This window comes from Cydia fagiglandana, chromosome 5 (genome assembly GCF_963556715.1).
Source record: "Cydia fagiglandana chromosome 5, ilCydFagi1.1, whole genome shotgun sequence".
Taxonomy (NCBI): Eukaryota; Metazoa; Arthropoda; class Insecta; order Lepidoptera; family Tortricidae; genus Cydia; species Cydia fagiglandana.
In genome coordinates, this window is record NC_085936.1 from 12,610,307 (window position 1) to 12,623,769 (window position 13,463).

The window sequence follows — 13,463 nt, forward strand, 5'->3', positions numbered from 1 at the left end:
TACTTATGTCATGACTCACTAACCAAACCAAACAAAACAAGCACAATGTTTCTGGCCCCTTAAAAAGTATGTTTAGGTAAAACACTTAGCTAAAGCCCCTTTTGAATGTATTGCATGTATGTGTAGGTACAATATATTAGATTTATAAATATATATCGATTATATTAATTGGCAGCTGTTCATGTGAAAAAGGATTGATCAATCTTCTTAGGGTCACTTGCACCATTCACTAATCCGGGGTTAACCGGTTAACCCTGGAGTTACCAATGGTTACCAGTACAATTTGATACTGGGTTAACGGTTTAACCGGTTAACCCCGGGTTAGTGGGATGGTGCAAGTGGCGCTTAGCAAATTCATTTAACCATGTAAGGTGTATCCAAACACTTCACTGCTACATAAAAGAAGGGCTTGAGCCAAGTTTCTTACCTATAAATTATCACTATTAAAACAAGTATAAGTTAATCATAATAAATATTGGTTTATAACTTGTCATCAGCAAACAGAGTCAATTCGTGTAACCGAGACTATATCGCAAAAACGAAATTTCACCTCTCTATCGCTCGAATATTCAAGAGCGATAGAGGCAGATATTTTTTTTCGATTTAGGGGACAGGCCCTCTATTTCTTCAACGATTAAGGTTTCGAAAAAAGCAAATTGGTAAAAATAGAGTTAACGTCTCAACTCTAATCGTAAACTGATCAGTAAATCGCATAACTGTTTGAGGTTTTGAGCTTTGCGTTTATCTTTCGTAAAATAAAGCACCTGTACGTAAATTACGTATTAACTACGTATACAATTCAAGATTAAATTATATTAGCTTTGGTAGTTATTGTGAAACAGGAAATTATAGGACTCAGTCCAAATACTACCCGTAACTATACTAACTATATTTTATGATGCATTAACTATAGTCTGTATCTTTAGGTATTTAAATAAAAGTAAACAAACAATTTGTAAATTTTCGGGTAGTTATAACATTTATTGGTTAACCAATCAATTACAAAACCGCCTGATGGATCAGTCACTGAACGACCTGTCTTTAACCTACATTATTTGATCGTGTAATGTTTTCATCTACCCTCAACTGGTTTAAGGAGCCATTTGAGCAGATCTTGTTTACTTTTATTTGAATACCTAAAAATACAGAGTTACAAGCCACAACCCTAATAATTTTTAATTAGACTATAGAATAAAATTACACGAAAAGCATAGTATAAATAATATACCTATACTTAAGGGAATTTATTTATGTTCTGTAGTCGATTTACTCAATTTGGTATCTTCCATGAATCCTTATGTACTTCTACTTTGTACTTGTAACTAAAAATCTACTTTTATATTATAACTATTTATTAGCACTTTGACATTTGTTCCTTTACTAATTTCTTTTCTATGTTAATGTTAAGTTTCAAGAACCTGAAACAGAAGTTATAATGTAAGAAACTTAGAGTAGGTGCAGTCGCCATCAGATATATCGGAGCGGCCAAGGTGCTCCCAAATATCTGAACACGCTTCTATAGTCAGGGCGTTATAAGTGCGTGTTGAGATATTTTTGAGCATATCGGCCGCTCCGATAGATTTACGTGTAGGTACTTACTTTGTAGACTGGGCACTTTCATAGACCACAGAAGGGGGTGGCTGCATTTGACCGTCACTGTGTCCGATTCCGTGAACGTGTTAGACGAGCTGACTAGCTTTCCGAACGCTAAGATCTGACTGTCTGAAACAATGGATAAAGTTAACTTAACAAATGCATCAGACATATACATATTGAAAATTGGAGTCAAAGATATGTTTACATTTTTCGCCTTATTACAAAGGGGGAAGGTGCAAAAGTGTAAACATATCTTTGATGTCGACCGATAAAAAATACAGAAAAACATCATGTGAAAATTTCAACTGTCTATCACGGTTCATGATGCAGCCAGACAGACAGGCAGACGGACAATGGAGTCTTAGTAATAGGGTCCCGTTTTTACCCTTCGGAATCCTAAAACTTAGAGATCTGACTGATCAAAACTTACAAACGTAGAAAATTAAACGTATAATTTTTCGGACGTACAACTTTTACGTTACTCACCCAAGTACCACGCGTTCGTAAGAAAAATTCTACAGGAAATAAAGGACACCAAGGTGTCTTAGCGCGCTGGTGGCCTAGCGGTAAGAGCGTGCGACTTGCAATCCGGAGGTCGCGGGTTCAAACCCCGGCTCGTACCAATGAGTTTTTCGGAACTTATGTACGAAATATCATTTGATATTTACCAGTCTCTTTTCGGTGAAGGAAAACATCGTGAGGAAACCTGCATACATCTGCGAAGAAATTCAACGGTGTATGTGAAGTCCCCAATCCGCATTGGGCTAGCGTGGGGACTATAAAAGCCCAAGCCCTCTCGCGCTCGAGAGGAGGCCTGTGCCCAGCAGTGGGACGTATATAGGCTGAGATGATGAAGGTGTCAAATGTTTCTTTGGCTCTTCTGGTACAACTATCATGTGATCACACGGAGACATTCAAGATACATTCATCAGGGAGGGACATGTTGTGAGTGCCCCACGATATAATAAGAAGACCCAATACATTGACTACCTACTGTACTCACCCAAATTCCATTTCAGTCCAGTAGAAGTAACAACGCAAGGCTCTCCAACAGGCACCAATGAACACCAAGCTCTTTTATGTTTCTTTGACTCCTCAGGTACAACTATTACATGATCTCCCGGAGAGAGTAACCAAGACACAGCATCGTCAGATATCAGGTACAGTTTGGTTGTGGGGCTGAGGAGCTGGTTCTCTTTAGCCAGGAACAATGTTTGTACGTTGCCGAATATCTGGTCTATCCTTCGGGACGATTGCGCTATTGCTATGACATGGTCCACCTAAAAGAAAGACTGATTTTATGTGTAAAATTATCAAATTAATGACAAACAGCATATGACATCAGGCAGGTAAAAACAGCGGAGGTTTCCTCCTCTCATCCACATCGATACCCAAATCTTCAGTAATTGGGGATGGATTAACGGAGATCGTAGCCCATCAGGACTTCAGCAATAGAATTACTAAATAACTTCTTAGCTACAGTCCAAAACGCAGATGTCAGATTTAGTTTAATATTATCGTTGATAAAATAGGAAATAAGGATGTAAGGCAGTATTTAATTAAGACTAGTTAATTATTGCTCAAAGTAATGTATTTATTATAGCGACAACTACAAGGTTTAGAATATGAAAAATGGTAGACATTATTTAAGTAATATATTTATATAAGCAGATTGTAAGTAAAAGTATATTGTAGGTTTACGGAACAATTAATCGGCTTTATTATCACATCATTCACAAAAATATTATTTTATGCGTAATAAATATTGGTGGCTTAATAGTTAGTACTGGCTACCTTAACGTACACACTTGGCATAGTTTAAAATAGTAATAAAGATCGAGCAATAAGCCACATGATGTATTACACCGTAATCAGTTGGAATATACGTTACATAGTAACTATTAAAAACTCATCAAAGGGTTATATTCACATTAAAGATTGTAACGTACATACCATCAGACTATAACACAAAGAAAACATACAGAAATTTATAACAAGTCATAAAAATCACAATTAAATAAAATTGACACTTAACTTCGTTCGTCGTCGTAGCTCTCCAACTGAGAAGTGACCCACAACTGTCAGACACCCGCTTATATTCGATTAGACTTCACCCCTTCTACCACTTCTTGGTGGGAATAACAAATAAGATGTTTCCTGCACATCCGGTTATTATAATAATTCAATTCAACAAATGTATTTGCTGCATTTAGTTTAATTTATTATAGAATAATTAACGCAAACTAATACAAATTTAATATCATGGCTTATTATTATAAAATACTTTATTTACCTTACTTATGTTCTGACAGTTATGGTCAAGAAATATACATGGAGGGTAGTTGTGTTATTGAACAGCAGTTCTAACTTATTATTTCGATATAAGTACGTATTAGCTTAGCAAAAGTGAACCATCTCGTAAAAATGTAAGTGTGATCTTTGTTTTTATACTACGTATCTCACACGGCCATACTGACAGGTGCTTCGTTCTCGAAGTACCTTATTTCTATATTTATTATTATTTATTTATTATATTAAACTTAGTATATGCAATGACTATTTTTTATTAGTCAGATACTATATCACATATCACATTAATCAAGTGAGAGCTCGAAGGCTCGGCAGCAATTATCCTACTTACAATCACCATACTACTGTTTCACTTATCACATCAAGTGAGCCTCAGTAGCATGTATCACCCTAGGTTGGCTACTGGTCCACTTATAACATCAAGTGGGGCACACAGGCTCTGCAGCAGGTCCCTATATTGCTACTTTTTCACTTACATCAAGCGAGAGCTCGCAGGCTCGGCAGCAATTATCCTACTTACAATCACCATGCTACGGGCACTTATCACATCAAGTCAGCCTCGGTAGCATGTATCGCCCTGAGTTGGCTACTGGTCCACCTATAACATCAAGTGGGGCACACAGGCTCTGCAGCAGGTCCCTATATTGCTACTTTTTCACTTACATCAAGCGAGAGCTCGCAGGCTCGGCAGCAATTATCCTACTTACAATCACCATGCTACGGGCACTTATCACATCAAGTCAGCCTCGGTAGCATGTATCGCCCTGAGTTGGCTACTGGTCCACCTATAACATCAAGTGGGGCACGCAGGCTCTGCAGCAGGTCCCTATATTGCTACTTTTTCACTTACATCAAGTGAGAGCTCGCAGGCTCGGCAGCAATTATTAATCGGTTATTATTTTGTCAAATAAGCTTTTTAACTACACTGGAATGATGTACACTGGAAGTTCTCAATCGATCGATAATCAACTCATGTCTCATTCACATAAGTAAACTTTATAAACTTTTTTTTTTTTTTCTTTTTTTTTTTTAATACATAAATTACCTTAAGTCTATAAAACTTCTTAATCCTAATAATTTTATAAATTAACCTGAATCGTTTAACAGAAATAAACATTTATCATTTTTTTTTCGTTCTCTTTTTTTTTTTTTTTTTCATTCCATTAGAACTTCCTACGTTGGGCACTCCCATGAATTATATAAACCTAATGTAACAGAATTTTAAACTCCGTTCGGCCATCCCACAAAACAACTATTTTAAAAGTCAGTGATCAGTATTATCTATAATGTATTCAATATGTATAGATCTATCTTTTATTTAGCTGAAGCTTCGGTGGCAAAATAAAAATGTGGTTACAAATAATAGGCAACGTATTTCTTTTTATGAAATGGTATTTTGGAGCTTCCATCGTAACTGTCCTTAAACCGCAGGAGATAACGCGATATTCTTCTAGTTGAATCTTAACTTATCGTACAAAGGCGGATTCATCTTACAAAAGTTGTTCTCTAGGATGGGTCTAGGATGTTTTGGGCTTCTGGGTAGGACACAATTAATTCGAAGACATATTATTTATATCAGTCATGCTTCATTATGGCAATAGGTTAGGTATAAATAAAAATAAAAATTGATGTTTGCTAAATACTATAGAATCAGGATTATACGATTCGTTTTATTCCTGAACAGCTCACTCATAGCAACAAGTGGCACCAAAAGGTTAATTCACCTATCTACCTTCCACTTGGCTTTATCAGTATTCCGGTGGTCTTATGTTTTCTTGTATGTACCAAAATTAAAACAAACATTAAAATGAACCAGAAGATCATAGGTACAAAATTGCCATTGTTATAGGCATTTTATTACCGCAGCATATTTAATTACCGCCAGACCAGGTAAATGGTGGTACATATACCCAAGGGCTTATGCGAGTTTACTACGAGAACTGGTAAAGTATATAACAGTTTAAAATATCGTATATACATGGTGTTCACAAGGAATGCGAAAGACCTTAACCACGCATTTCTGAGGTCAAAAGAGAGAAAATAATGTAATATGTGTATAACTGTATATGTCAATTTCGCCCAAAAAAAAAAATTTTTTTTTTTTAATGTACTTGTACATTAAAAAGTATATGTTATTGGTAAACATGTCACTTAAAATGCATTTTTACAAATTTTTTTTTTCGTAAATCATAGTTGTTGCAAAGTGTTACTTGTTACTTTTTGACATCTATCGATAAGGATATTTAGACTACGTCCCATAGTAGTAACATCGTCATCAAAAAGAAAACTAGTTTTTTTTTTTAATTTTTTTTTTTTTGTATTTGTATTAAATGAACTCTGAAACTAGGCGAATTTCAAAAAGGTTTAAAGGACTTTGTCTCTAAATATAATCAGGAATACGCTGCTAAAACTATTCGGCCCCCCCATGTTACACCGTGTATATATTTTTTTATATTCCTTACAGGTAGGGTTGCTAACCGTACTATATTATATCGTATTGTACTATATTTTGGCTCTTTGTACTATATACTTTTGGAAAAATATATAGTACGCTAAAATACTATATTTCCGATAAAAAGTATATTACACTCATGTTTAGTATTTTATCTAAAAGTACTATTTTTTTTTTTGAAATGTACTATGTTTTTGATGCCTTATTCTGGAAAATACTATATTCCACCAAAAAAAAGTTGGCAACCCAGTTACAGGTCACCTAGATGAATGGTCCTAAAGGAATACGTTTACTTTGTACACATTTATTGTACTCTATGTTGTATATTTACCCCTTTTTTTTTTTGTAAAGTATTTTTATTACCAAGAGAATATGTGCTTTTTATTTACTGACTAATTTGCATGTGCAAAAATCTTTCAACTTCACGGTTTCAAAACATAATTTACTAACACGGGACTTGAATTACCTCTGATTACCACAAGAATAATACTGACTAGTCTACTATTTTGTATGACGTAATTGTCTAAGGTTGTCACTGAGATATCCTTTTTTTTTTAGTCATTTAATATCCATCAATCAGTAAATTTATCAAATTGGAAGCATAGTTTCAAAAACGCTTTTATGCCAAACGCGTATTACTATCTGTACACAGAACTCGCAATAAGCACTGTAGGTGCAAAATTGTAAATAGCCGTTATTACTATTTATGAAAGTATCACGACTACCACCGACTGTTTTAATATCGATAAGCTTACGAGGGGCTTGTAACTGAAAACCAAAAGCGTGTTGACTTTATCCTTTACAGTTTTAAAACGACCTGACAGTTTAATATTGTTTACTGTTTTATACTTATTGAAATAGTTCCTTGATAAGATCCTGATCGGTGAGATAGAATCTTTAAGATATGTGCCTTCGATATCAGACTATTGAACCTAAGTAACTGGTGTTATATAAATATTTATTCGTATCAATCGTAACAAAAATAAGAAATAATGTGACTAAAAAAATTCAAAGGACGTATAAGGGTATTTCCACTTAACTGTATACCGTTAACGGCCGGTTAGGAAAAGTCACAAATCTGACGACAAATATCATAACCGCGACAATTAAATTAAGTATCAAATTCGTAACTAAACCGACAGCTGAACCTGACTTGATAAACGTACCTAACTTAAGACACGCGGTAAGTTACAATTAAAATGCCCATTGTTATTAACCGCCTAAAATTTCCAACGTAGTCTTTAATGCAGACCTCAAAATCTTATAATGAGATTAGAGTTGTAGCTAACTGATCACGATTAAAATATTTATCCAGGCCATAAATAACGTTATTCCAACGTTTGGATACTTATTCAAACCAAACTGCTTTTCTAAAATCCAATTTCACAAATAGCTTCTTTTTTTTTTTATTATTATTCGATTCAGTCATTAACTAAGTCGTCATTTAGAATAGTATAGATTAGAAAATATTTATTTATGCGTCATTATGGTTACATAACAGGTTATGAAAAGGACAGACGTTTACGTTTATCTAACTCTGTAACTATTCGATGTGATTCGATATCTAAACATACCTATACAGTCCTATTTTTAAGTGTAACCAAATTTTAACATACCAGAAACAACATCATTCATCAGTCATCCTTCCAGACAGGCGCCACTCCGCAGCGTCTCACAGGTGCGGCAGTTTCTGTTTTGCGAAGTACTTTTGAGCTGCTTGCTGCGGTTCTCCATAAAAAGCATCATGCTTAGTATACCAAATATCTTGTTTCACCTGGGGTTTTCACTGAAAGTGAAACACCAGTGTCCTTGTGTCCAGGATAGCGCGGCTTACAGTGTCTGTTTGGAGTTGGATGGCGTCCCGCTGTTGACTAGCATAAGCAGTCCTTATACTCGTACTGCTCCTGAAACATTAGTTTTGTAGGCATAGAATGTGTGTAATATCATCCCACTTCTGATGTCAGATTTAGTTTAATATTATCGTTGATAAAATAGGAAATAAGGATGTAAGGCAGTATTTAATTAAGACTAGTTAATTATTGCTCAAAGTAATGTATTTATTATAGCGACAACTACAAGGTTTAGAATATGAAAAATGGTAGACATTATTTAAGTAATATATTTATATAAGCAGATTGTAAGTAAAAGTATATTGTAGGTTTACGGAACAATTAATCGGCTTTATTATCACATCATTCACAAAAATATTATTTTATGCGTAATAAATATTGGTGGCTTAATAGTTAGTACTGGCTACCTTAACGTACACACTTGGCATAGTTTAAAATAGTAATAAAGATCGAGCAATAAGCCACATGATGTATTACACCGTAATCAGTTGGAATATACGTTACATAGTAACTATTAAAAACTCATCAAAGGGTTATATTCACATTAAAGATTGTAACGTACATACCATCAGACTATAACACAAAGAAAACATACAGAAATTTATAACAAGTCATAAAAATCACAATTAAATAAAATTGACACTTAACTTCGTTCGTCGTCGTAGCTCTCCAACTGAGAAGTGACCCACAACTGTCAGACACCCGCTTATATTCGATTAGACTTCACCCCTTCTACCACTTCTTGGTGGGAATAACAAATAAGATGTTTCCTGCACATCCGGTTATTATAATAATTCAATTCAACAAATGTATTTGCTGCATTTAGTTTAATTTATTATAGAATAATTAACGCAAACTAATACAAATTTAATATCATGGCTTATTATTATAAAATACTTTATTTACCTTACTTATGTTCTGACAGTTATGGTCAAGAAATATACATGGAGGGTAGTTGTGTTATTGAACAGCAGTTCTAACTTATTATTTCGATATAAGTACGTATTAGCTTAGCAAAAGTGAACCATCTCGTAAAAATGTAAGTGTGATCTTTGTTTTTATACTACGTATCTCACACAGACATATTCGCAGACAAGTGGCCGAATTTACAACATAATATCAGGATGTTTTTAAACTCAACCTATGTAAATTAGTATAGTATCAGGATTTACAAAGTAGTTCTTTTTTTTAACTCTACGAGCACCTATGTAGATTAGTATAGTTTCAGGCCTTTTTTTAATCTCTACATATGTAAAGTTAAATAAAGATCCTAGAGATAGTTATGACTACATTGACTACGAGTATGTATTAAGAGTATAAGTGTTTTGGCATATCTAGAGCTGTAAACTTATACTTGTATTTATTTAAAGAATAAAGAATCAGTTTCTCTTATACGATGTTATGCAATTTATTCCAATTTTCATGGCAGCATGAACTGAGGGCCTACCGCGAACCACGTTTGACGTGTTGCCTCTCTGTCGCACTTGTAAATTCGTACATAAGTGTGACAGGGAGGCAACACGTCGAACGTGGTTCGAGGTAGGCCCTTTGCTTTAGAAACTTTAATGTTGAGTGTGATGCGGACCTAATCATTCCAGCGCATTGGACTCTCCCCTTATATTTCTCCCTATTGGTGTATAGAACCCATAATACATAGTGGCCATGTTTTGAATGTTGTTCAAATATCTATATCAATAAACACTATTTCATGGACAAAACAGCAATTTAAAACAATAGGCTATTTCTTAGGACTCGATTCTCAAGCAATATGACAAGTGTAATTAATTAGAGTCAGTATTTTCTACATACAAAGTGTGAAACAGTAGAACACGATTCAATTGCGAGACTCGGGAATGTCGTGAGCATATAATTACGTCCACATGAAGCGATAATGGCTGGAGGTCACGCATTGGATATGTTGTCGCAAATGGATCTCAAATCACTTACATCAATACCACATCTATTTATAATATACTTATACACAGATGTACATAATGTTACGACATAGTAAGTACATTTAAGCTTACCGTACGGCCACAGTAATTCTTACACCACGTGATAGTTTAGTTTAGGCATTTCATCCATTGATTACATCACACGCTTAGAGGGAGGGGTACAAGAAAATGTAACATGTTGTGACAAGGGGAGTCAATTCTTGAAATTCGTGTTACGTATAAAGTATAGCGCCATTTACTTTTCACCCTCTCAAAGATAATCAATATACATGCCTAGAAAATAACTATAACTTTCATTGACCGAGCGAGCGTAAAGCGTCTCCATTTCAGCTTGGTTTAAACTGGTTTTCACTTACTACTCTCTAATCGAAGTGATTAATCAGGTCACGATTTAATTGACCATCTCCGTTTAAATAGCTTGAACTGATTTTACTAACTCAAAGAAGCTACCAAAATATTCATAAAACCACGATGTGTAGTGATAAAGGACCATGGGCAACATTGTATGGAGCCTGGACCCAACGCCAACAGAAATGAGAGTAAGGTCATTAGATAGGTATTTCTATGAGTACTTCATTTTGTTCTATGGGCACCAAGCGGAATTCCATTGCAGAACTGAGATATTGGTAGTTTAGCCAAAATGTCGTCACCCTTATTGCCTATGCAATAGAGACTGAGTAAGTAAATTAATTGCTACCGCCGCTGCAGGGTAGATGTTCGCGCACCGCCGGGCGAGCATGTTGAATAATTTGCCGCGCTCGCTCGGCGGTGAACTCTATTGCCTAGGTAATAAGGGTGACGACATTTTGACTAAAATACCAATTACTCAGTTCTGCAATGGAATTCCGCTTGGTGCCCATAGAACGAAATAAAGTACAGAGAAATACCTATCTAATGACCTAACTCTCAACTTTGTTGGTTTTGGGGCCATTTTGACGCATAGTCCTTTGGCATTTTGCATGAAATATGTAATAATAAATGCTGCACGCACATCTGTGTTGGTTTCCCGGCAATGCGTGAATAATTCCATCAAGGCCTTGGTGAAGTCCGTGTGGTTCTGGTCTGGCGTGTGTGCCACCTGCAAGACAATGGCATGTTAATTACGCTTACAATTGATGGTGATTGGTAACACATGTTGGATTTAATTACATAATTTAAGAAGTTTGAATACAGAATGAGCAGGAAAACATATCTAAAAAGAACTTGAGATTTTATTTATAATTAAATATTGGTTTAATATTGAAAACTTCGCGTTTTCAACACATAATAACTCACATTTATAGATGGGTCTATCGTGAATTTATTTTAACATGTCGGTAAATAAAGATTAAATTTGCAGTAGACCCATGATAGACCCGTATATAAAATGTGAGTTAATGTGTAAAAAGTGGATGTACCCATATTTTATAAAAAAAGAACTATATGATAACTATAGACTTAAACATAATAGGTATTTCCTAATCAAATGACTAGGATCTTGAAAGAGTACCTTGTCCTATTGGTCACCTCAACTAATATTGGTCACCCATTTTTTATGGTGGCTGATGTTAGGGAAAGAGTTAAGGAAAGAGTAGGCACACTTTTTAAAATAAATAAACATTCAATAAATTAGTAAGATTATTGTCTTAATAAAAGTTTCACCTTACAACCTTTCTTTCTGTATTTCTCTAAGTCATCTTGAGAAACTGAATCAAAGTCCCCTGTCACAAGGTCTGGTAATTTGATGTCATTTTGTATTTCTTCTGGACAATTATTTATAAATGACTCCCATTTCTTGATGCCGCCATCCACAGTTATTCTTAATTTTGCTAAAAATAAAGAAGTTTATTAGATTATGTTAACTTAACATTTTGTTTAACACTAATCAAAGAAGGCTCTGTCAATATAAACTGTATTTTTTTTTTTTTATCACATTCATCAAGTAGATTATATCAATCAACCCAATACAATTTTTACATTTCTTCAGGTAGACCTACTATTTTGCATTATAATCAAGATTATATTTGAGGATATATGTAAAAGTGAATTTACAGTACATATGGTTTTACTTTCCCACACTAGTGCAGGAAACAACACTTTCCATGTATATGTCAAAAGTTTAAAGGGCCATGTCCTGTAAAAAGTTTGTATGATACACATGCAAATAGGTAATTCACAACTCGTGCCAATTTAATCATACTTGTATCATAAATAACTATTATTGATTAAGGTAATCAAACAACAGGTGAACTAAAAATTAAATAAAATAGATATGAAACATGTTCACACTGATAATTTTACAAATTGCATAACTTACCATTATTCCATAATTGTGTGAAAAACATCTGACTCTGTGTGATTGGGGTATTAAGTACTAGGACCGCATAGGTGACTGGTTTCGTGTGATGTATGATGGGGCTGACATCCCATTTCCAGCACTGTACAGGATTGCATTGAGAGTTGCATGGTTTATGCTGAGCATGTAAAAAAATTGATTAAATCAAAATCAAAATCAAAAATCAAAATACATTTATTTCAGATAACTAAGATCCATACATTAATACATTAACAGAAATTAGATTCAACTGACTTGTGACAAGAGTTTCATAAAAGAACTATAAGCCATAGACAGCTTAGGGTTCAATATAACAGACAATTCATTGTATTCCATAGCCATATTAATTAGTTCTTATAAGACTAACTCCTAAATTCATTCATTGGAATTTTGAAATGTATGCAGTATTAGTATTGTAAAGAATACATACATAGGTTACATAGATATATTCTAAGCATGTTTACGTCCTACACGCACGTGGACTTACGCTAGTGGTGGTAGTAGCTAGTAGGTGGTAAGGTAACGTATGTATGCTTAAAAGTACTTAATTTCCCAAGTGTTTTAAATTTATCCTCGTTTCGATAATAATACCATAAGAACTACCAAGACAAGGTGCTAAAGAGTACTTACTACACCATTCACTGTTACTCCTCGGAGAGCCATGCCAAAACGTTTGCGTATTACGCACGCTACTTCGCGCACTGCAAGTTTCTGTATCATTAAAACAATTACAATATATTTAAGTAATAAAGCTTGATAGTATATCACCTTTGTCACTCGTAAATTACGATAACGGATATCAAATATAGGCTTATAATTTATAATCCCTCGATATTTACAATTAGTAGTTCCAAGTATGAATGAATATGGGCCGGTTATTGTTTTGACTTTAAAGTGACATATGACATTGACACTTGTTGGTTAAGTTGGCTGCCCTGGTGCTGGTGTTTACACAACAAAAATATTTTTGAAAGGTAATGTTCGAA

At 34.5% G+C, this 13,463-nt stretch overlaps 1 protein-coding gene across 2 annotated transcripts; it reads right to left on the minus strand.

Moving 5' to 3' along the window:
- Positions 1-451: 451 nt before the first annotated feature.
- On the minus strand, positions 452-13,359 carry LOC134664492 (thiamin pyrophosphokinase 1). 2 transcript variants are annotated; one of them, XM_063521167.1, is made up of 7 exons: positions 13,108-13,359; positions 12,460-12,616; positions 11,805-11,971; positions 11,155-11,241; positions 2,600-2,876; positions 1,600-1,722; positions 452-1,418 (listed from the first exon to the last, which is right to left on the minus strand). In XM_063521167.1, exons 1-7 carry the CDS (start codon positions 13,195-13,197, stop codon positions 1,411-1,413), a joined length of 909 nt encoding a protein of 302 aa, XP_063377237.1. In that variant the 5' UTR covers positions 13,198-13,359; the 3' UTR covers positions 452-1,410. The 2 variants fall into 2 exon arrangements, with proteins under 2 accessions (XP_063377237.1, XP_063377238.1); XM_063521168.1 differs by lacking the exon at positions 452-1,418 and having other exon boundaries at positions 1,604-1,718.
- Positions 13,360-13,463: the final 104 nt, after the last annotated feature.